This window comes from Mastacembelus armatus, chromosome 6 (genome assembly GCF_900324485.2).
Source record: "Mastacembelus armatus chromosome 6, fMasArm1.2, whole genome shotgun sequence".
Lineage (NCBI taxonomy): Eukaryota > Metazoa > Chordata > Actinopteri > Synbranchiformes > Mastacembelidae > Mastacembelus > Mastacembelus armatus.
Genome location: NC_046638.1, coordinates 6,098,551 through 6,123,457, shown reverse-complemented (window position 1 = coordinate 6,123,457; position 24,907 = coordinate 6,098,551). Strand labels below are relative to the sequence as shown.

At 38.6% G+C, this 24,907-nt stretch overlaps 1 protein-coding gene across 2 annotated transcripts in view; it reads left to right on the top strand.

Moving 5' to 3' along the window:
• shisal1b (shisa like 1b) overlaps positions 1-23,311 on the top strand; it is a 33,936-nt gene extending 10,625 nt beyond the window's left edge. Inside the window, exons 2-5 of one of the 2 annotated variants that reach the window (XM_026310965.1) lie at positions 6,462-6,677; positions 10,243-10,456; positions 13,720-14,022; positions 20,112-23,311. In XM_026310965.1, coding sequence (XP_026166750.1) covers positions 6,611-6,677; positions 10,243-10,456; positions 13,720-14,022; position 20,112 — 585 coding nt within the window. In that variant the 5' untranslated portion in view covers positions 6,462-6,610 and the 3' untranslated portion in view covers positions 20,113-23,311. Of the gene's footprint in view, positions 1-6,461; positions 6,678-10,242; positions 10,457-13,719; positions 14,027-20,111 lie in introns of those variants that run through there. The other variant, XM_026310964.1, reaches the window with a different exon arrangement.
• Positions 23,312-24,907: the final 1,596 nt, after the last annotated feature.

Below are 24,907 nucleotides of genomic sequence, written 5' to 3'. Positions count from 1 at the left end.
TATTTTCTGTGACGTAAAGGTTTCCCAGACGACATCAAGCTGCCAGACCAAAACACGTTGCTGTTGCCTCTGAGCTTTATTCAGAATATTTGATCTGGAATATTTATTCAGGTGATTGATCATATAAATCCTCTGTTAATCAATCAAATTTATGTTCAGTCCTGCAGCTTTGAGCTCACAGTGATACAGCACAAATGAATAAACACTGCTTCATCAGTTCAGAAAGAGAAGCTCCCTCAGCTGTGCCTCCTTTGTTTTGTACTAAATATTAGTCCACAATTTTTGTACAAGTAGTGATATGTTACTTCAGTGATTCATTTAACTTTCGCTTATAGTTACTTTAACAGTGTAATGTTTTGTGTATTTATGTTTTGCTTGTCTTAAGGTATTTCAAGATATGCTAAGAGATACATTTAAAAACATTCAAAAAAAATATTATGGTACCTTCTTACAGCTTGTCAGTATTAAATACAACAAATTCAAATCAAATTTAAATCAGCATCAAGCAACCCTGCATTAAATTTGGGCCTGAGGTCATAGCTGGCACTGAAAGTCCATAATAGTGTTCACAGACTGCATATTCACCACAGGAACGGTACAAACTGATAAATGTTCTTTTGTTTTGAGAGCGCACACAGTCTGGGTTTCAAAGCTGATCAAAACACATCGCTCAGTTCTCCTCCAATACATCCAGCATTTACTCACCAAGGCATAATAGCAGAAAATGTTGAGAAACTGAAAATATTGAAAGGAAGCAGGTGAATAGCAATTGAAAGCAACATTTTGTATTTGCAGTGAGGGTGTGGCTCGCAGGTCCACTGTCTTTTAGGAATCTCCCTTCTTTGGGGGAAATATAAGAAAAGCTCCTTTTAACCTCAGCTGGCTGGAACGGCACATTGGTGTTTGATTGACAGCAGCTGGCAGCAAGAGAATGAGAACCTAAGTAAACAAAGTTGTAGCTTCAAGTCATGAGCAGAAAGTGTTGGTAAGTGGTTTTCTTTTCTTTTTTTTTCTTTTTTTTTGGTTAAGAATAAAATAGGACACACAAGATATAAAAAACTGTCATCTCAGTTGGGCTTTGACAGAAACTTTGTCTTGGTATCCACAACTCAACCAATGACATATACTGTACTACTATAGTGTCTCCCAAAACGGGCCTACAGTGGGTACGGAAAGTATTCAGACCCCTTTAAATTTTTCACACTTTGTGTCATTGCAGCCATTTGCCAAAATCATAAAAGTTCATCTTATTTCTCATTAATGTACACTCAGCACCCCATCTTGACAGAAAAAACCAGAAATGTAGAAATTTTTGCAAATTTATTAAAAAAGAAAAACTGAAATATCACATGGTCATAAGTATTCAGACCCTGTGCTCAGTATTGAGTAGAAGCACCCTTTTGAGCTAGTACAGCCATGAGTCTTCTTGGGAATGATGGAACAAGTTTTTCACACCTGGATTTGGGGATCCTCTGCCATTCTTCCTTGCAGATCCTCTCCAGTTCTGTCAGGTTGGATGGTGAACGTTGGTGGACAGCCATTTTCAGGTCTCTCCACAGATGCTCAATTGGGTTTAGGTCAGGGCTCTGGCTGGGCCAGTCAAGAACGGTCACAGAGTTGTTCCGAAGCCACTCCTTTGTTATTTTAGCTGTGTGCTTAGGGTCATTGTCCTGTTGAAAGGTGAACCTTCGGCCCAGTCTGAGGTCCTGAGCACTCTGGAAGAGGTTTTCTTCCAGGATATCTCTGTACTTGGCCGCAATCATCTTTCCTTCAGTTGCAACCAGTCGTCCTGTCCCTGCAGCTGAAAAACACCCCCACAACATGATGATCCCACCACCATGTTTCACTGTAGGGATTGTATTGGGCAGGTGATGAGCAGTGCCTGGTTTTCTCCACACATACCGCTTAGAATTAACGCCAAAAAGTTCAATCTTGGTCTCATCAGACCAGAGAATCTTATTTCTCATAGTCTGGGAGTCCTTCATGTGTTTTTTGGCAAACTCTATGCAGGCTTTCATGTGTCTTGCACTGAGGAGAGGCTTCCGTCGGGCCACTCTGCCATAAAGCCCCGACTGGTGGAGGGCTGCAGTGATAGTTGACTTTGTGGAACTTTCTCCCATCTCCCTACTGCATCTCTGGAGCTCAGCCACAGTGATCTTTGGGTTCTTCTCTACCTCTCACCAAGGCTCTTCTCCCACGATTGCTCAGTTTGGCTGGACGGCCAGGTCTAGGAAGAGTTCTGGTCGTCCCAAACTTTTTCCATTTGAGTATTATGGAGGCCACTGTGCTCTTAGGAACCTTGAGTGCTGCAGAAATTCTTTTGTAACCTTGGCCAGATCTGTGCCTTGCCACAATTCTGTCTCTGAGCTCCTTGGGCAGTTCCTTCGACCTCATGATTCTCATTTGCTCTGACATGCACTGTGAGCTGTAAGGTCTTATATAGACAGGTGTGTGCCTTTCCTAATCAAGTCCAATCAGTTTAATTAAACATAGCTGGACTCCAATGAAGGAGCAGAACCATCTCAAGGAGGATCAGAAGAAATGGACAGCATGTGAGTTAAATATGAGTGTCACTGCAAAGGGTCTGAATACTTATGACCATGTGATATTTCAGTTTTTCTTTTTTAATAAATGTGCAAAAATTTCTACATTTCTGTTTTTTTCTGTCAAGATGGGGTGCTGAGTGTACATTAATGAGAAATAAAATGAACTTTTTTGATTTTGGCAAATGGCTGCAATGACACAAAGAGTGAAAAATTTAAAGGGGTCTGAATACTTTCCGTACCCACTGTATATCCTAATGGAGCACTGTAGGGCTTCTGAGTGGGGCTGTATTCCATCAAAAGTGAATGAGGCCTGATTTATTATGACATTCAAAGGAAGCCTCAATTAAGCACAAGGCTTGTTGCAGCAGTGCACTGATCAGTATTTGGATGCAAACCTATCAGCAGACCCAGATATGAGATGCAGTCACTCAGCTAATGTGCACTCATCCCTCATGTGAAGTGGGAATCTCATCTCTAAACTGTACTTCAGTTCGGATGCTCAGAAATGAGACTTTGTGATAATGCACATTAACATGAATTAAGGGCCAGGATAGCAACAGGAGTCTGTGGGCTCCGAGGAAAATACAAACAACGAGGCCCAGAGGGTGCATAAATAACCAACCGTCATCCATCTGAGAAAAAGATTATGTGATACTCAAATGGACTTTTTTTGTGAAAAGTAAAGTCAAACTGGAGAAAGGCAGAGATGTAAGGCCAGGTTCATGCCTTTACAAACTTGAAAGCTTGTCAGATTAAAGACAAGGCAAAAATTAAATAATGATTTTTCGAAAGCATACTAACTCATCACAAACTTTAGAAGTTAATGTCTGAACAAAAATAAGACTTGGACAAGAATGTTCATGAGACAGGCGCAGCGTTTCACTATTTGTTATCTCCAAATAGCTCAAAATTGTCCGCTGCTCTTTTCCCGCATCAAACCTCTGACAGATTTAGGTCTCCTGCTGCATTTTGATGAAAAGGGTGCTGTTAGATTCTTAGGGGTTTGCTGCAGTAATTGGACACTTAATATTTCCTCTTCTCTCAGGCAACAGTGATTAACGTGGACAAATAAACAAGCTCTGTGTGGTTTACTTAGCCCAGGAGTCTGTTAACTGTTTAGATACTTCCTCTCATTAGTCTTTACATTTACTCAGTGGTAACACTCTGTTGTCATGGTCTTTAAGTATATTGTACTTTGATCTCAGGCATAAACAGCAAGTAGCAAGACCCTCCATCTGTGTTGTATGCCTGTTCAACCAAGGCAGTATGTTCTATTGTCAGTCTCACAGGCACTGTGTACTCTGCTGTGTGTGCCTGTCTGCATGCACGTCTGTGTATTTACAGTACATGCTCTGCTTCCCTACCATCAGGCTCATTACACAAAACCTTTGCATTCACTTCTCAAACAAGCCAAGCGCTGTGATAAAGCGGACCCTGCCCTTTTACAGCCTCTAGAGCACAGAGAGTAATGTGACACTGATGTGACTTCATGTGAAAATACTGGGAAACAAAGAAATAACATATTTAAAACCTGTGTAAAAGACCAGACCTGCAGAAACAAAAGAAGGGCCATTTGTTGGGATTTAAGGAGGATGGGAATCCCTCATAGTACTGCAGAACTTGTCATTTGGTAGTGTACTGGAGCTCTCACCAGAAGTAAAAAGAGTGGAAAAAAATATATAAAACGCCACTCTAACAAGCCTCCTGGGACCTCAGCTGCCTGGCTTTCTGAAGAGGGAACAGCCTGTCTGATCTAAATTGCTTTAAAAGACTCAGCCTGCTGTACTCCACATACACATTCTGTCCATACACTCCATAAAAATGGCTTTGTATATTGGGCTGAAACCATTAGCACTAGCTGTCTAGACAGCATTAGAAACATGGAAACACATCGGAACTGAAACACATAGAGCAACTAACACAGCAGCTGACCAATGAGAATGTGATTCTCCAAGGTGTTTGCACAACTTCAAATACATATGTTTACTCCCAGAACTGATGCTTGACTGCATTCACATGGCAACATATTTATAATCAGCTACGGTCTGTGTCTCAACCAGATAAAACAAATGAGATCTTCACATGTCCACTGGGTTCCTAGAGACAGGCTTCAAAATACATTCAGTCTAATTTTGGCAGGTACAGTGTCATTGTGTTGTAGGTCTCAGGTCTGTGATCAAAATATATGTAATACCCAAAAGATGCAAGACTCAGCTCTGTTCACATGATGCAGCTTAATAACCACAAGAAAAAAAGAAGTTTTTTTTGCATTGTGAAGGACCAGTATAATCTGTGAACTGCAGTGAAAACTGATATCTACTCTCACAGTGGGTCATCATACTGTCCAATCACCTCTATAGTAGAATCAGTAAGGAGAGAATATTTTCACTTCTTTTGTCAGTGGATAATGTCAGCTGTTAGTGAGCTGATTATTTCACATTATATTTTATTATGCAAAGATTATTGATCAGTTTACTTTCTTGATTAATTGTTTGATCTATAAAATACCCGAAAAAATGAAAAACTCACATCAGAGTCCTAAAGCAGAAAGTAACGCCGTTAGCATATGTCTTGTTTTGTCAGACCAACAGTTCAAGCCTGACATTTTATACTTGAGAATTGAATTAAATGATACACATTTTTTTGTTGCTGATCTCTTATACCAAAATTTTATCTTTATCATCGCCTCCTCATTATAACAACCCAGTTCTTACTCTTTACATGCAGTTTCTATTTTTCTGTCAGCTTTTGAATAACTTAGGACCTTACATACTGCTATTTGTTTCTTTGCACATACACAACACCCCAGTCCTTCATGGCTTTAGGGTAAATTTCTAAGGCCAATACTGGTTGTGTAGCTCAAGATATGTTAGAAATATGGGTGGTGGAAATGTTATGGTTTTGATGTGAAAATATTTTCTGAAGCATTTTAACATCGTGCTTGATAAACAACCACTGATAACAGTTCCAAAGTCTCATTCCACCACACTGTGCTTCTCACATTAACTTTGTGGAACCACTGCCAAATGCAAATGGTTTATTGACATAGTATGCAATAAATTACCATAAACATTACCTTTAAGTAATGCAGGGACACAGACTGTTCGTGTACTATTCTCTGGTAATGTTAAAGAAGTAAACGTCTAGGAACTAGCATGGCTAAGCAATATGTGCTGCCACATCATTAATCTCACTTACCATCAGCAGACGAGTAACTGTGACACAGCTTCAAATGCTAACTGTACATTGATGCTCTTGTAGAGGAGGAATTTACGAAGTCCCATGATGCACCATGTGCACTGTGCAGTTCTGGACTCAAAACTAACTTTACTAAAAAAGCACCTTCTGTGCAATTCATTAAATACTGAGTAAAAACAACATTTTCTGCAGGAACACAATATTTATAGTGCAGTTGTAGCATTTTTCTTCAGTTAAAAACAAAATAGTATTTAATGTTTTGGTGTGCTGATATCATGCAACTGTAAGCAGTATGTTCACTTAGAAGAAGCTGCAAAAGCTAAAACAAGTGCAGTTTTAGATTAAACATATAATGCATATACATTTGCTCATTTCCTGAAACCAAAGATTACCTTTTTGAATTGCTACTCATGTCTTTCTAACAGTATCAAATTCAAAGATATTTTTACTATCAAAGAAAAATGAGAGGGCAAGAAATCATTTAATTGTTTAATAGAAACAGCTCAACCTTTAGCCTCTGTGTTGCCAGATTGCCAATTTCAATGAATGCCTAATTCAACATCGCGTAAACCTAAAGATAAATTTCAGAAGGCATCATAGGTGCCAGACAAGCTGTCCACACAGTAGAGTGGAACTTTCAGAAATCTAAATGAAATAACTTAACAATAAACAACCTAACAATTTTTTTCTCTTCCTGCTTGTCTTGTTTCCATCAAGAGTGCTGACTCCCAGCAGCAGCAGCCATGTGAGAGGAGATATCAGCAGGCAGAGGATGCACACATCCAGCTAAAACCAAGCAACCCCACCTCCCCATCTCCTTCCCTCCAACCTGCACCCTCCCTCCTTTCCCACATGAGGACGAGAAGATGTCTATCACCAACCGGCAGTCCTTCAATGTCCTGACAGTCATTTTCCTCCTACTGTCCACTGCAGGTGTGTAAATTTTAGCGTGTTCTTATCAGTGACTCTGCCTGTCTGTCTCAAAAGTTCATATTTTTTCCCATTACAGGAGCACCAGGATACTCAGGCTGTGCTCATATTAGGCGTGATACTCTAGGTGCCAGATCTACAAATTTAGGATGCCTCAAATTGTGTGTTTCGTTCATTTACTGAGTGAACCACTAGCGCCATGAACAAATACGCAGAAAATAAGACACAATTTTATGGCTGGAAAGAGATAGACATTAACATCTGATAGCCAGAAGTTAAGATAGACACACTTAACAGAACTTAAAAGTGCAGTAGGCAGGAAAAGCTCTGAACCTGCAGGTGCTCTCTAAATAAGGCGTTGCAATGTAAAACTGAAAAGAGCATGTTATAACAACAAAAGGTACAAAAATAAAAACCCAGCCAATACATAGTTCTGAAACGGGGAGCATACATTATGCAAAGGATACCAACTCAAGTTTGAAAATGACGAAATAGGACAAAAGGTGGTTGGAGAATTAAAGGCGAGAAAACAGCTGAAAAGCAGCAAACTCTTTAATAATCAGGAGAGTGAGAGTGTGAATGATGGTAATGACCACCTTGTTAAAGAGCAACTTCATTTTCCGTTAACGTGAAAGTTCCCCGTTCACAACACAAGTGTGCATTCAAACCCTAGACACCCTCAGTCTCTTTTCATTTACCTCCTCCACATACAAGGTATGAAATCATCTTTGGACTCAGCCAGAAAACTAATTATTTGCAGTAATAGTAAAAATGGACATTAAGATTTGTGTCATGTGAGATGTTTAAACTGTTTTTTTCTATCCAACAATTCAAATTTACAATTCACTACCAAAGAGAAAAACAACAAACCATCACATTTAAAAGGCTAGAACCAGCACATATTTGGCATTTTTGCTTAATAAATGATGAAGTGCCAAAATTGTTGTTGATCCACCGGTAAGATGATTTCATGAAAAGTAACTCATTTTCCTCCTGCTTCTATAACAAACTGAATAAAGGACATAGATGGGTTTTTTATGTATTCATGACACCAACATGGTACACAAATGTCATCATACTTCGATAAAGACGACGATGATAGCTACTGTAGCATCTCTTGAAACACAAATGCAACAAAGCCAACTCTTCCTCTGTGCTTCAGAAGAAAATCAACAAATTGTAGGTGTGATTGCAACCACAAATAAATAAATATGTGTAAAGATGTGTGAGCACTGACTGGTGTTCAGATGCTGCTTGTACTTGTTACACAGAGAAAGAGAGAGAGACATAGTGGTTTTCAGACCACAGGTTATAAACAAACTGTGCAGCTCGAGCCAAGCTGTTAACTGTATCCTAAATTTCAAGAGGTGTTAATGAAATTTAGCAGATGGGTGTGTTTACAGCTGTACCACCTCAAGAACCAGCTGGTGTTCACTTGAGAAGCCAGAGACTTCCCCTGAACTCTCATGAGACAAGTCTTGCAAGTCGCGCATCATTACAGGATTTTATGGCCCACTTCAGACGCCAAGAGCATTGGTTTCTTTGTTGCCAGGTCAAACGGTACCTACCTTTGACCTCTACTTTTTGTGAACCAATTTAAGGACTACAAATATAACCTACTGAATCATTTCACTGATTCACTAATGTGTACAGTAGATGCAAAGGTCAAATGAAGAATTTTTTTTATAAGCCATCTTTTATTTTCTGCCCTCTTCTGCTAAAATATTACTGTTGAGATGAGGCATGGTGTCCACGCCAAGCTCATTATTCCCTGAAAGAGCTCTTGCCTTTCAAATGCTGATGTGTCCCTGTCGGAGATTACTGAAAGACTTTTATCAACCTGCAGTAAGTGGACCTTGGGCTAAATCAAGGGTAAAATCATTTTACTGATAACACTGCCAGATTTATGGCTCCATTATTGAAAGAAAATCCCCAATCAAAGACAAATCAGATACAATAAAAAAGTGTATTTTACTTAAAGTGCCATCATTTAACATACACATTGAATGATTAAGAAAAATGAATTCAATAAGGTTCAGAATAGATTCACCAAGTAGCACCTATGACACAGTTTCAAAGTGATCTCATCAGCATGGCCAAAATCACTAAAATATTATATATTGCCATATTATGTCAGCCAGTAAGTAGCAAGATATTGCAGTAAATCATAGCCACAAAATGTTTAAGGTAATTTAGAAACAATGCTGGCATTATACAGTTATAGTAAGTATTGAATGCATGAGTAAAATATATCTCTACAGTTCTGTTAACATTCACATTTATCTTCCTTAGCAAAAAGAGGCATGTGCATTTCCACACCTGCACCATTACCTTCAAGAACTTGCAATTATAAAATCTTGACTAAATTAGTCACTACTGGCATAATGTACACAAATTTCTATTCAGTTTTGTACCATATTTTTTGTGTGATGTGTTTGATAGTTCGATGTTGTTCCTCTCTGTTATTGCCTGAACTTGGCCAGGATACGACAGAAGAAACTTTTAAACTAAGCAAGGCTTTTGCAGTATGAGTATGTCCTGGTCCACTGTGATGTGTGTTAACTCTCATTAGCCCCCATAAACTGACATTTCTTATATCTGGTTCATTTCTCCGACAGATCAGCAATTTATTATTACCAGATGGAGTCTCGGCTGCTGCTGAAATAAATTCCTGTGATTTCATTTCCAAGCAAAACCTTATTCGTTGCCAGATTCCATAACAAAAACAATATTGTTTTTCTTCTCTCAAAGCTGCAGGGACTTGAAAGCACAGTTACAGATGAAGACAAACAAGCCAGAGAAGTATTCGTTCCACATATCTTTGCATTTGGGATTCTGTCATCCCATGTGTTTCCAGCTTCCAAAAAGCAGCAGTAGTAAATTTTAGGGTGATGAACAGTCCAGCATCTTTCATTTGAGTTCAGTTTTCATCTGGTAATGTGGAGGAAAAAATATTTCATTCCTTGTTGCTTCTTTCCTGGCTTTATCCAAAACCACCATGTAGGAATTTGTAATGCAATTCTGAAATTACATTCTATAACCCATTTGAAGAATAAACAAATACCTAAGCATACTTGGTATTTACATTGCACTGTAACTCTGATGTCTGCATAGACCTGATAAATTAGTAGCACTCACTTGGGTTGCTGTGTTCCTTCAACAACAAAGGTGACTGAGCTTTTGCCATCAGGGTCTGTATGCATAATGTCTCCTGATTATTTCTGTTGTGACACTGTTTGCTTTCTTGTCCTACACTATTGTTATAATTACACACATTCGCTTTATTGATGCATTTTCTGATGCTTCCACAGACAACAACAAAGAAACATTCATACTTTGTTTTTGTAATTTGGCTGCTACAGGTTGAACAGTGTTATTTCAACAGACCCTCGCCATCAGTGGCTCTAATATGGGGTTGTTATTTTTCAGAGTTGGTAAATAAACAAAGACTAAAAGGTTACAAGTGTTTGTCTTAATATCTTGATTTTCCACAATACATTGTTCCTGACCATTTCTGATTTGATTTTGATTTTTTTTCTTCTTGGCCTTGTCTTCCTGAACCCTGCAGCCCTCTCAGCTCATTACCGGGTGTGTGAACCCTACTCAGACCACAAGGGGCGTTACCACTTCGGCTTTCACTGCCCACGCCTCTCAGACAACAAAACCTACATGTTCTGCTGCCACCACAACAACACCGCCTTCAAATACTGCTGCAACGAGACTGAGTTCCAGATGGTCATGCAGATAAACCTTACCACCACCTCGGATGGATACGCACATAAGTGAGTAACAATTCACTGCCATTTACCTTCATTACACTGACTGCCCTGTCAAGTATTGTCGTCTTTTTTTTTATTTGTTTATTTTAACTTCAGTTGAGTTTTGTAAAACTATTGAAAACATTAATAAATACAAAATACATAAATAGAAAAACCTCCCCACTCCAGGGGTGCCAGTTCTATCGTGGTGAGTTTAATAAATATATTGCACTAGCAAAATGAAGTTATGTTTTATGATCCCTCTGTTATTTCAGACCCAGAAATCCTAGAAAAGATGTTTGTAACTCTGCCAAGGCTACATATTCCACTAAATTATTTCAATAATGAAAACTGCTGTAAAGTTTTCAATCTAAATCAGGATCTAAATCAAAGTACACACAATGAGCGACAGTCAGTTATGTTGATTTTGGAGAGCAAATAAATCCATGGCAGGATTACTAAATTAGACTACCAGGAAACGGGCCCTTCACCAGAGCCTCTGTTTTATATAAATGTTACACGTTTGTTGGAAAAACACAGGATCCAGTAAGTAGAGATGTTCCCTTTATGTATTTTTAGCTCATGATCTCATTCTAAGTACTTTAATAGAACTTTTATTAATATCAAATTAATATCAACATTTGCTTAAAAAATACAGCTACTTGCTGTATTTCCTTTATGCACTTAAGTGATTCACTTAATCACTTAAGTGATTGACCTGCCAACTGGTCAGAGAAAAGCAGACAATCCTGACATTTTAGTGTGATGAACTGGAGAATTGACACAAAGGCATTTTTCATAATTTTTGTTTGAAAAACAAGTAATCAATCATAAAATAGTTGCAAATTATTTGTCTGTTGAACGACTATTCAGTTAATCAATGCAGAAATAAGTCAGAAAGGAATAGGACTGAAGCTACTGATTATTTTTGGTGTAGAGTATTCTACCGAATATTTGAGGGATTACTCGAGTAGCTGGATAAAACAGACTTTTGCATTTTGAAACAATAATACTATTGTGTAATACGTGACAGAAACGACATGTTACCTTAAAATGACTTTACCTTGTGTCGGCTCTGTCTGATTCACAACCGGATGTTTTCTGTTCAGATGTTGAAGCAGTGACGAAGTGTTGTTGTTGTTCGCCAGTTCTACTTTACAACACACGCATTGCACCGTGTTGTCATCTTATTTAAGTTTGAAATGAAACCAATCAAACTTTGGACATTTTCTGCCTTTTACGGCCGGTTTTTACCGGAGCGCCAACTTTTCATAACGAAATGCGTTGTGCGACAGTGATTACGGTCCGTGTTCCTCGAGAATTCGTTGCAGCCCTGAGTAAAATGTCAAAAATGTTAAGTGCTGGTGTAGTGCTATTCACACCAAAAGCTATTAATTTCTTCTAGGTCACTATGGAACTTTCCATTAAATTACACTAAATGTGTAGCTTTTCAGATACCAAATATAAAGGGAAAACAACCTCAGCAAAGGGAACAAGTAAAAAAAAAAAAAAGCATGTTCTGAATGTAGAATTAAATTACATGTGAGCAGCTATGATGGAACAAATTATTTCTAAGATGTGACATTTCCTCAGATCAGATCAAAGCAGCCAGTTTCAGTCTGTACACTCACAAACTATTCGTGCCCTGACAGTAATGCACTCATTGACACCATTTGGCTCTTGCTCAGAGGGTTGGTTGACATTGATCTACACCTACAGAGATATGGAAAACCATTGCAGAGAAGAGCAGATGCAGAAAGCAGTTGTTATGTTGTGAGTAGGACTCTTCCACATGATAGCACACTAAGGCAGGTGTTAAGTGTTTGCTATTATATCAAGTCTCACTGCAGTGGTCCTTGACTATATCATAGAAATTCACACTATAAATTATAGCGTGCCCTTCTAGTATTACTACTAATAAACTATGCTGCATATGCAAAGAAAGGATCATATATTTTTACAGAGAACATAAACTTGAAGACATCTATCATTGGTTTAAACTGAATAAAGAACACAGGAGAATGTTCTGTGGAAGCTCTCAGTGACAAAACCACAGCTCTCTTTACTAATGCCCTCTCAGCATGCCTCTGTCTAGACAGTTCACATTGCCCTGCAGCCGGTCATGATATTTCATTTTAGTGTCAGATGGGCTGTTGGGGCACTCTTTCATCCTGGCTCAGTGGGCGATAGGACTGCGGGTTGATATTTACCACTGGCCAATTGAGTTAACTGGCCATAATTCTGCTCCTTACTAACACTGTGAGGTGAAAATTGCATTACAATCTGAGATTTACTGCATTAAGCCAAGGGCATGTGTCCTGTGCGGTTTCACAGGTTAATGCATCGTAGCATATAGTTAGAGAGTAGCTGGGCTGGTGCAGAAGGGAAATAGATTTGGAATGCAAGAGTCATCTGAGAATACTTTTTTAAGCTACAAGCTTTTGACAGATAATCAATTGCATCTACTTTCCTTCTCTAAGAAAATAAAATACTGAATAACATTTGTTTCAGTTTTATGAACATGATCAAGCCCTCCAAGGACTGTGCACAGATTGTTTGCTTACCCTTAGACTGACTCAAATAAAGTCCCACATGTAAAGCCTGTTGCACCCTCAGATCACCTTAGGAGACATTCACAATAAATTACAGTAAATGTCGCAGACAGAGGTGAGCAAAAGTAAAGCAGATCAGATGTTCATTTCAAAAGCATTTAGATAAATATACCCAAGGATACATCGTTTTCAGACAGATAGTGGATGCACCTGATTAAATGAATCAGGTTACTGATTCATTACTGAATGAAGAAAGATGAATTTCCATCCAAATACATTGCTTGCTCTCAGAGCGAGAGCTCTGTCATATAAACAGACATCAAATTCAAGGATTATTTATTAATTAATATTTATAAATGCTGCTTTTCAAGCTGCTCTGGAATATATTGCTGCTCATTTACCTTGTACTTAAGGGAGGACTCAAATTGAGCTGGATGATTTAATACATGGAAAAATTTAAGAGGTGAATACCAGCAGCAAAACTAGATCCAGTTAGATGGATTAAACGGTCTTGTGTGCTAATGAAATTCTTTTGGAAAATGAACAGATGGGCATTTTTTAAATATATTTATAGTTTTATTGAGTGAGGATATGATGAACATCTTCTTCTTACCACATGGGAATTAAGGACCCAGCTTAAGGGTAGCTGGATGATAACTCTGAGCATGTGAAGTGTTTATCATTGTCTTTCCCACATTATAGGCTGCTAACACTCCATCATTCCATCTCCTCCAGTAATTATACAGCCTTGGTTGGTGTGTGGATCTATGGCTTCTTTGTCATGATACTGCTGGCCCTTGACTTCCTCTACTACTCAGCCATAAACTATGAGCTGTGCCGAGTCTATTTGGAGAAATGGGGCCTCGGAGGAAGATGGCTGAAGAAGGCTCGGAGTCAGTGGCACAAGTCCATGCCAGAGGAGAGCGAAACCCCAGCTCAGGCCCAGCCCATGGTACCCAGCCACTACCAGCCCCGACACAGCCTGCGAGGGGAAAGCCACAGCCCCACACTCCTCCCCTACAACACATCCACCGCATGGTGAGTCACTGTCTGTAACATGACGACTGCCAACCTGCAGTTTGGAAAACGTCTGCTGTAAAGCTGCAGGAATCAGCTGACTTCTTGCTGTCTTCATGGAAACCTCCCCCTGGTGAAGTTTGCAGCATGAACACTGATATTTATAGCAAACAATAGTCATAAGTTAAATAATAAGTTAACCACAGTTAGTTAGCTGTTTTATATTATATTTTTACAATTCATTTGTATCTGCAGAGTAACTGGTACCTTTAAATTAATGTACTTTTGACCACTACACAAAACCTGCTACATGTAGTGTTTATATCACGTATTACCTTTTTCCAACCAAAAATACCAAACATGTTAATGTGTGTTGAATGTCATTTAGAGCACAAAAACTGAAATTTACATATAGCTAGATGTATTATGCAACCTTATAGTTATTATTGCATAATATGTGTTATTCAACTCTGATAAACATATTACAGTTCAGAGGCTGTTACTGTTGTTTGGATAAGCAATGTATGAAACATACGCAGAAACAAATTCAGTGGCCCCTTTAAGAGATGAACACAATTAACACTGTTTCACTTACTGAGTATGTAGTGTGCACACAGACACACATATATACATACATACCTGTACTTCTGTCTTTGTGTGGACAGTCATTGACATAATGCATACCCAGACCCTGACCCTAAAGACACCAGACCTTAAACGTAAAACAAAGTCTTAGCCCTCAAATAAGAGTCTGAAAAATCAAAATGCCACCACTCCATTAGAGTAATGCTAGGCATGTTCCTTTTAAAATCCTAGCAACTAACCAGGAAATAATCTAATATGTTGTTTCCTTTTGACTATTAAGAATACAGACTTGATCAATTGTTGATAGCTCTTCCAATTACTAATGGATAATATTTTGAAATGCATCTCATCTGTATTTGTCATTCATCTCAAAACAGTTGCACTACATCTGAACATTAACCTCTTTTTATACAAGAAATATTCTTAGTTTTAAGTCTGACCAGCTCATTAGGGAGCAGTCATTGCTAATGAAGAGAAAAGAACAATGTGAAAGCTTCACTTGCCGCCAGGGGCCTCTTACACATATTTATCCTGAATTATTCGATTCTGAGTCACATTAGAAAACTTCATGGACTTTCTGTAGCAAAACACCATCTGCTGTGGTTTCAGTCGCAGGAATCTCAAGGTGTGTTAGGCTGTGTGTGACCATGGTACAACATGAGATGAGATGACATGCAATTTGAACAAACCTACTTTTTTGGGCAGTCAAATTTCATTCAGTTCTCAGTCTCAGACATTGTACACCATATCTGTTTGACTGGGATTCAGAGTCTCTTCCTAGCAGTAGACATCTCTCTCGGGTCATGATAATTTAATGTGTGCAGAGGTTTGACAAATGGCTTTAAGAAGCAGTGTAGACTGTGGGAGTCAGAGATAGAGGAGCTGGGATGCTGCAGAGGGATCCTGGGGCTGCACTGCTGGTGCAAATGTAGTTAACTAAGACTGGACATATCCATGGAGCCTCCTCATTAGACATGAAGTCAGTTCAGTATGACAGCACTCATCAGTTCTAGACTCACAAGGTTGACCTGTACTGGCAACTCTCCAGCTTTAAAATAGAAGAGGTCTATACAAAGTTGTTTTAAAGTTCAGCAAAATGTTCACTGAAAAAGTAGACCTAGAAAACAACATGCTAAGTCTTTGGTGATGTTAATGTGTAATGGGAACTGCTTCTATAAAGTTTTCTATAAAATGCAACTGCTTTTTAATAAACAGGATACTTACAAAGAGCTAAACATATTATTGGATAATCATGACAGATGCTGGGAGCTGTATACAATCACAAGTACTTTATAGTGGGAAAATTAGAACTTATTTGTGATTTCACACATTGAAGCAGTTCTCACAATCCAGATAATACTTACATTTTTCTTAAAAGTGTTAAGTAACCATAATGGACTTTATTGTATTATAGCACAGTTGTAGTTAATGCTGCCCACACAATGCATCATCCGATGGCCTATGGTTTATCTGCAGGGGTAGATCTTTATCCCCAGAGAAGATGGAGGGTAATGGCTCAGAAAACTGGGACCTCCTAGTTGAACATCTGTTGGCCAAATGTAAATAAACAGAGATGGGGTCAAGTCCCACAACTGGGGCAGCAGTAGCTAAAAAAAAACCAATCGCACAGCAACTCAGGAATACATCACAAATGGTTACCAGTCTAGTAGCGCAATCTTTCAGCAAGTCAAAGTATCAAATCATTTTTCCACAAGCACAAATTTCCACCAGATTACTAGGTGAGCTAGCTGGTATGTATGGTATGTATGGTATGTATGGTACGTATGGTATGTATTGTATGTATTGTATGTTAGGGATGACCTCCAATAGCTGGTTCCATTTTAGATCCAGTTCCAACTTGGAGAAATACTCCAATTTGTTAAGCTCTACAGCCAACAAATCCCTTATCCAATCTTTCATTTAGGTTCTTTGGTAACTGAAAGTTGGGCCAAAGACAAAAAAAGACATTTACAAATTTGATGTTTTATCAAAGAGGGTATTAAACATGGTGTTGTTTGTTTTTAAATATGCATAATAATTACACAATGGGTAAGTAGTGTAGGTAATTTTAATACTCTTGCTCAACTGTTTTACACAGTTGAGTAGTGCTTTCAGTTTCTAGCTGTTTTGCATAACTATCACGCAAAAAGAAAATAAATCCTTGGTTAATGGCTTTATAACTAGCAAATACTGTAGTACTTTTCAAATAAGCCTATAATGAAAAATGTAAACAATTAGATATTCAACTACTAACCCTATCCAAGGTTACCAAAAACCTTTCTTCCCAGGAGAAGTTATCCAATGAAAGCCATTCATCATGAATGGAACCAAAGCAACTATTGAAGTAGCTCAGTTCTAACTGGGAAAAATAAATACAATACTTTGGTAAAAACATTATACCTATGTGTGTAGAGCATAAGCATCCAAAAACAGAATAACAGATGTGAGAGTAATCTTTACCACATTTATTGTCAGAATAACCAATGAACTACCAGCAACAATTGCATATCACACACATCAACACATCTCTAACCAAAGTAGTCTGTTGTAAAGCCTGGACACCACACTTTTGCATTATTAAATGAGCAGATTTATCAAAACAGTAATTTATGAATGGTCAAAGATGCCCACCTGTCACTTTAAGTGGGAATACAAATGAAAAATTGAATCTTCTGGAAAAAAAAAGAAAAAATAAATTAAGCATAGAGATCATTAAGTCCAGGATGATTATGTGTTGCAGGTAAAAAGGTATACACTTTTATATAATTAACATGTTAATTTGACATTGCTAGCCAGTTCCCTGTTTCCAGTCTTTAAGCTAAGCTAACTAGCTGCTAGCACAAGTTATATATTTACAATGAGAGTGGTACTGATCTCATCTACTCTACCTCTCAGTAAGAAAGCAAATAAGTCTGAATATTCGTTTATTCATCAGTTTAAAATGCATACAAATTAACGCGATAGATGGTGCCAATGAATCGGCATTTGAACTCATCTGACAGGGCTGTGATGGCATGTTGGACAAAAACTACTGGGAATCCCTGCACTAAGATACACACTGCCACAGACAAACCTTTTGGCATCTCAAATCTTCCCAGTGCTCTCTTAAACAGTAATAAACTCAGCTGTTCCTGGAAGCTCCTGCTCTATAACCATGAAGTACCCAGCAGCATTGAAGTGCTCATGGGTTGTCCACTTGCGGCTATTAGGGCATTAAAAGCTTGGCTAGAATCTCAGTTTGCCCTAAACACTTTGCCCATTAGTTCTCCCCTTGCAATTAGTACTACTGGGAAACAGCAGCATCTTCTGAATATCTTGAAGTCAGGAGGAAAACTCAAAGGAGCTGGCAGTAAGAATCTTTTATATGATCACTAACTTGACATTCCTTGTGTAGACACTCCCCATCTCCCCATCATTTGATCTGTTGCTGTCATTTCAGCCTGGCTTGACTGCATATTTTGAATGACTTGAGTTTGTCTTTAGTCAGCACTGATCAAGACTTACTGTGCATAAAAAGCTGTGAAATCTGGACAAAAAACTCTGTTCCTTTTTCGTTTTTGGTGGCAGATTTAAAAATACATGACTGAGTGTTGGTTTAATGTGTGCTGAGTTCAAGCCAGAAGTGTCATAGATAAAAGTAGGAGAAATAAGATGTTGGGCAACATCAAATGACACCACTGCATATCAACCAGAACACGTCACAGAGTCCTTTGGCAATTCATAAATTGCTTGGCACAAGGCTGCAGTAGCACCTCATGCCAGTGACCACCCACACACTTAAGGCTGGTAGCTCACTGGGACAGCTGAGCTTAGCTATAGATGGAGTGGTCTGTGTGAGGTGGCATTCAGCGTATACCTGACTCATCAGCAACCGTAACACTGCCTCTTACAGTCAGGCCTTATTGACTCAGTGTTATCACTCAGTCTAGTAAATGCCGTCTCTGTCACTTGCTCAGTCTGTCTGTTGCGTCAGTGTGGTCAGAGACAACCATCCGTAATGGCAGCACCTGCCGGTCTGTATGCCAAAGAAATGACATTCTGCATTACTCAGGAAGCTGAAACTACATCTTGTCTTTCTGTTATTAATTTATTTTTGTCAAAGATCAAAACCTAGCTCTGTCTGCTGGATATCCATCTTTGAAATCACTGGCTGGCTTTCTTTTGTAATAATAGAATTGCACGTCATAAAATTATTCCTGGCCTGTCTGTCCACAGAGTGGCATGCCAAGACCTTGTCCAATTAAAGCAACACTCTCCATGTGGTGTGAGTTAATTAAATTCATAGACGCTTACAAAGGCAGCCAGGCGCAGGAGTTCTGCTGCAGGCTGAAGGCAAAGAGCAGGATAGGTTTTGCTCTCTGCAAGTTGTAGAATGACTTTTGGCAATGCCAGGAGCAAAAGGGGTTACAGATTTATTTATTTATTTTTTATTGTTGGGCTGTGTTTGTGATCTTTTATTAGATCTGCTGCCACACATTTACTTATAGAACAACTTTCAAGTCCTAAAAACATCCTGTGTTAATGAGAACAAACATTAATGCAAAAGCATCACTGCACTGATCAAAACAAGAATTCAAGGAAAACGAATATGGTGAGGAGATGGGAACTTTTATTTTCCCATTAACAATGTAGTTATATTATTTTGGGCAGCAGAAATGGTTGCGGTAGATGTGATTCATAGAGGTGGGGTAGACTTTAAGTCTTTACAAGAATTACAGAGGTGTAAAATATTCCAGTAAATCTAATCTCTTTTTGAAAAACAAAGCTGCCCCATTTTATTAGTATTTGTGTTTTCAGGCCTTGAGCTGATCTTGAAACTAACATGTTGTTATATAAAGATTCATGTGGATGATGAAGAGTACAGCACACACATCATGCTCTGACACAATTCAACCATGCAGCTAAAAGTTGGTCAATAGACAAGAGATCTTTTCCAAATAAGTTCTGTGCCAACTTAACAGAATTTAATGACACAAACACATGCACTTTGGACATAAAACACCTATTAGAGATAATGAAACAATAATATAACCTCCATTTCTTCACTATAGTCATTGTGACTAATTAGCATGGGATCCTTCAAACATCCACGTACGTGCAACCCTAACATGTTTATTCTTGAATTGCCTTTGTTACCAAAGTTTTCAACCACATTTTTTATATTAAATCAACACTTCAAAATTCAAAATGACTCATTTTGACTCTAAGACTTCTTCCAAGTTAATGCAATGCCTCGTCTGCTAGTTTGCTATAATATGGAAGATCAAATAGGTTTATTACTCATCTTTGTGTTTTACTTCCATCTCACAAAAGATCTCTTAGCTGAAATGGAATATAGCATTCATAAATATGTTGTCATTAGTGTGTAATCACCAGAAAATATAATCCTTAACCTTAAAATGAGCCTTTTAAATCTACATAGGGAGCGGGTCTCCTTTCACAGAGGCAGACATGTTGCTCCATGTATCTGAATGAATGAATGAACCTTGATGATGCTCAATTTATTTCCTTTTTTTTTTGGCCAGAATGATGCTGCAAATGGACAGACTGAAGAGTAGCAGCACCTCGTTCCCTTACATGGTACAGAGGAGACAATTCACAGACACCCCTCTCTGGATTACAAACACAAACACCACTGGGCTAGCCATACTGTAGTAGTTAGAGGTGACTACTGCCTCTTTCCAATGAGCACAAAACACCCATGGAATGAAAAGCAGGGCGATATGGCATTCAGAATCCAACCTGCATAAAGGCTGTAAGGAGACACAGAGGACCGTACTGCTGCTGCCATAGCAGAGGACTGATGGACAAATTCAACTGCCTATAGGTATTTCGTAGTTCTCTGCCATTGTCTGGCTGAACTGTACTCAATAAACTGCACTTGCAAGCAAGGAGGCTTGCCTGTTTTTAAAAAAAAAGCTCAGCTTTCTGGATATAAAATGTTTATTATTACACTGCTGTGTCAGTTTGTGTTCAGTAGCAGTTAGACACAGTTGTGGGTTAGCTATTTGGTGACTTATTTATGTGAACTAGTCAGAGAAAAACATGAGTGGTTAACATTCAGAACATGTACCAGCTTAGGTTGATGCTGAGCATCTCACTTAGAGTAGAATGTTTTTATTTTTTACTGAAACCAGACACAAAATGTCTCTGCAGCCATGCTGAAAACAATACCTTCAAAGAAATGTGTTAAATCTCCTTTCTGCAAAACAAGTGATTTCTCTATATTGTAATGTGTCTGAAAAAGACACAATGCCATACAATTAAACTGCTGTAGATTTAAAGGTTTGACATTAGGTCATTGAGACTTCTCTCTGATTTAGTGACTGTGATGATGATCTTGACTCTTGCATTATTTTACCCAAAACATTGGTGAGGATCAGGGATGCCTTCACAGCAGCGAAGAGCTTTAAGCTAAGTTAAATATAACCTTAACCCTCAGCTATGAGCCTATAAGCCCATTTGAGATGATTACATTAAATGTTAGCGTGCGACAATTTCCTCTGTAACCTCATCCAATGGCATGTTTGCCCTCATTACCAGAGCTGCCTGAAAAACAGCTCCATTAGCAATATGATGCGAATGAATATCCATTAAGTTCCTACATATGGAGCACTCTGCATCCCACACTGGTAACAACAATTATAAGTGATTAGCCATAATATAAATTGTAAAAAATCCATTAGACCCTGCATTCACTGTCAGCAATAACATAGAGTAGCGTAATCAGAAGATGACAAAGTATGTAAAAGTCAGAGGGGCCAGCCAAATGAGCACTGAGTAACCACTGAGGCGTATCGTTTTCCACTTGGTTCACATTTAAAAAGAAGGTGAAGTCTATGAAATGGACACAGTATGTCTGAATAAACAAGACGTATCAATAAAGATTTCCAACGATTTTTGGCAGATTTGTAAGGAGAAATGTAAAAAGTTTTTGCTACAATGCTGCAAATAATGATTACTTTTATTCTTGATTCAACTGCCAATTATTTTTCCAATTAATCAGTGAACCATTTGATCTCTAAAATATCAGAAAACCACAGCCCATTATAATTTATAACAGTCCAAAGACGAGGTAAAATTGTTTGTTTCATTAAACCAAAGGTCCAAAACCAAAGGATTTTCAATCTATGTATAATTATATAACAAAAGAATGAATTTGGAATTAGGAAGAAAAATGCAAAATAGATAAATAATGAATATAAAATCCTATAGAGCCCCACAAGTTATTTTCTCAATTGTCATTTGGTCTATTATCAACTGTCCAAATCTGAAAATATTCAATGAACTATAATGTCAGACAAACGCAGCAAATCTTCAAATGCAAACAAGTGGAAATAAATGCAAAAAAATGCACAAATCCAATTCAACTGCTGGGATGAATCTGTAATTATCACCAAAAAAAATGCTGTAGATATCAGACTGTATAGGAGTGTGAACACCAGGTGGTCACAAGGTAGGTACAGTAAGAGAGGGAAGAAAGGTGTCTACCCCAATCATCTGCAACTAATCACCTGGCAGCTGTTGGGCCTGGACCTGCACAGAATTTCTGATTCATGCATACATTGCCATGTCCTCACTGACATCTAATATTATAAAGCATTAATCATTCAAAGCTGGCTGTAAGCCCTCTGACTCAACACAAAAATGTGCAGACAGAAATAAGCCAGTCATGAGATGGGTCTGGCCATCATATATCCGCTCTGTTAAACAAAGTTTAAGTGGACCCTAACAGAACTCTGTTCAAGTGCTGTAAACGGGACCCACTAGTGTCATCCTCAGTTATCAGCAATAATATTCAGATTTGCTGAGTTGTTAGAGCAAGCTAATTCCAATTTCAATGGCTAAAGTTTAATTGCGTGAGCACCCCAGCAGGCTCATGCAATCACTTTCAGCAGCAGAGAAACTGGATGTGTTCAAGTGAAATAATTGGCCCCAGAGATCAGCAGTTGTGCAAAATTTTACTCTTGCACTCTCACTTTAGCTGCCTCCCTATTCCCAGCAGCAGCAAACAGGGAAAAGAAGTTTTTAACAAGTGCAGAAGGACAAAAGGGATTTCATTAGTCCCAAAAACTGGATAAGTGGCAAAAATCTGATATGGTAGAGAAGATGTCGCCTTTCAGGGTTCTCTGCTGTGTGAGAGGTCTGTTATTATAATTAATAAAGTAACAGCCACATCCAGGGCTATTAGCATAATTATGCCTCTGATAAGCAGTAGCAGGGTAAAAAGTGATTCCCTCAAGAGACACTGTACGAGCAATCCTTCCCCCATTTCTTAAAATGTTAAAACTTGGTTTTGTGATGTTTTCCGTTTTGTTGAAAACAGTCTTGACTCTGGCCTGATGTGACGTGGTACTGTAAATTGTATCAGCTCAACCTTCTTCCTTAATAACCAAAAAAGAAAAACAAAACAAAAAAAAAAAACAAAAAAAAACAAAACAAATGACAGGAAGAAGGGAGCACACATCTGTTTCAGTCTCTCCAGGTTGTCATGGTAACAGTTGCCTTACAGTTGAACACCCACCTGTACACAGAAGCTTTGTAATGGTCGATACCTCACTTTTTGGGTGTGGTAGTGATGATAATGTGCACCACGTTCTGTCTATGTATTTACTACTAGATAGAATGTCAAGTACTGTTTTCAGTTGGATTGTTATTGCACTTGTTGACTTTGTATTGTCACGACAGGGAGAAATAAAGTTTTATCTTTTCCAGTGTGTTTAAATCTCTTGGTGTCAAGTGCTTTTTGAATCCTCAAAGGTTGTCAGTGAAGTCCACAAGGTAACCGATAATTGTAGGGTCAGATTTTTTCCTCCAGTGAACTTCCGTTATTGCTCATTAAATTGCAATACTTCCCAAAAAAGTGATATTAAGATTGTTTTTCCTTTGACATGACGTGACGTGACTCTAAGCTGTCCACAGGTATGAATGCGAGTCTGAGTGTTTGTCTGTCTCTGTGCATCAGAACTGTGATACAAATTGATTGGAGATTACAAATGCATATACATCTTTGTGTTATTGATGTACTGAGTAGTGTTTTTAATTTCAATGAAAATCGTATCTTCCATTTTGTCAGTCTGACGTCTTCATAAGCCTCTGAATTAACTGTGTATTTTTTTTTTAGTTAATCAATACACTATGAGATGATTAACCCAGCCTCAAAGAAATGACCTTTTGGAGCTGACAGAGCCACATCCAAAGCTGGCCAACACAAAAACATCACTAAAGCAAAAACATGGGGGTGAAAAACTAGGGCGAAAGACAGTTGCAGGATGTGTCAAACCTCAACACCTTGCTTCAAATGTGATGTCTGCTCACATGCATCCTCTGGCAACTGGGAAGTTTGTTACCATGTTGTCCAGGTCCTTTTGACATAATGAGTTCTGACTTCAACTTTAACCCAATCCACATCCACCTCTGTGGATCATCCTGCCCAGGTCCTGCTCATCAAACTGCTCCTCTTTATTTTGCCACCTTTTCACCAATCACTCCTATGTCCTCCTACTTCCTGTATTCCAGTAACACTCTACCCATCTAATGAAACCAAATTTATGCCATCCATCACCATTTAAAAACCATTGTCTGGATTTCCACATCCTGCTGTTATCATGAAGCCTGAGATACATCCTGCCAACATTTATCTATTAAAATCCCATTAGGCCTGGTTTCTCCGATGCCCTGTCTGGTCATGCTGGATCTTCTGTGGAACTGACACCACATTAAGATCCATCTGAGGTAGATATTAATGTTACCATTCATTTAAACTAGCTAAAGTGAGTGCCTGAGAATCACTGCAAAGAATCAAAGAAACTGGATAAGCAGTATAGGAAGGTATAACACAGAAGTACAATTTAGTATCATTAAGAGCCTGAACAATTTTACAATAAAAAGCAACAATCAGGGCAGCATGGTGGATTAGTGGTTAGCACTGTCGCCTCACAGCAAGAAGGGCCCAGGTTTGCAACCAGTCAGGGACCTCTCTGTGTAGAGTCTGCATGTTCTCCCTGAGCTAGTGTGGGTTTACTCCAGGTACTCCGGTTTCCTCGTACAGTCTAAAAACATACATGTTAGGTTGAGATGATTGCTACAACAGCTCCTGCTTTGCATCAGTATGTTGTTGGGATCGATTGTCTGTTTTCATTTTGGGTTTCCTACTGTACAGTTTGTTCAGATGTTCAATACTGCATCTTGCAGGTGGTTAAGCCTTAATATTTCCCAGAATGCCATTATCTTCTGACTCCAGTACAACTTACAAGGGTTGAGAAACCTTTAAAAATCTGTAAAGGTTGACCATCTCGATCATTCCATCATCACGTTGGCT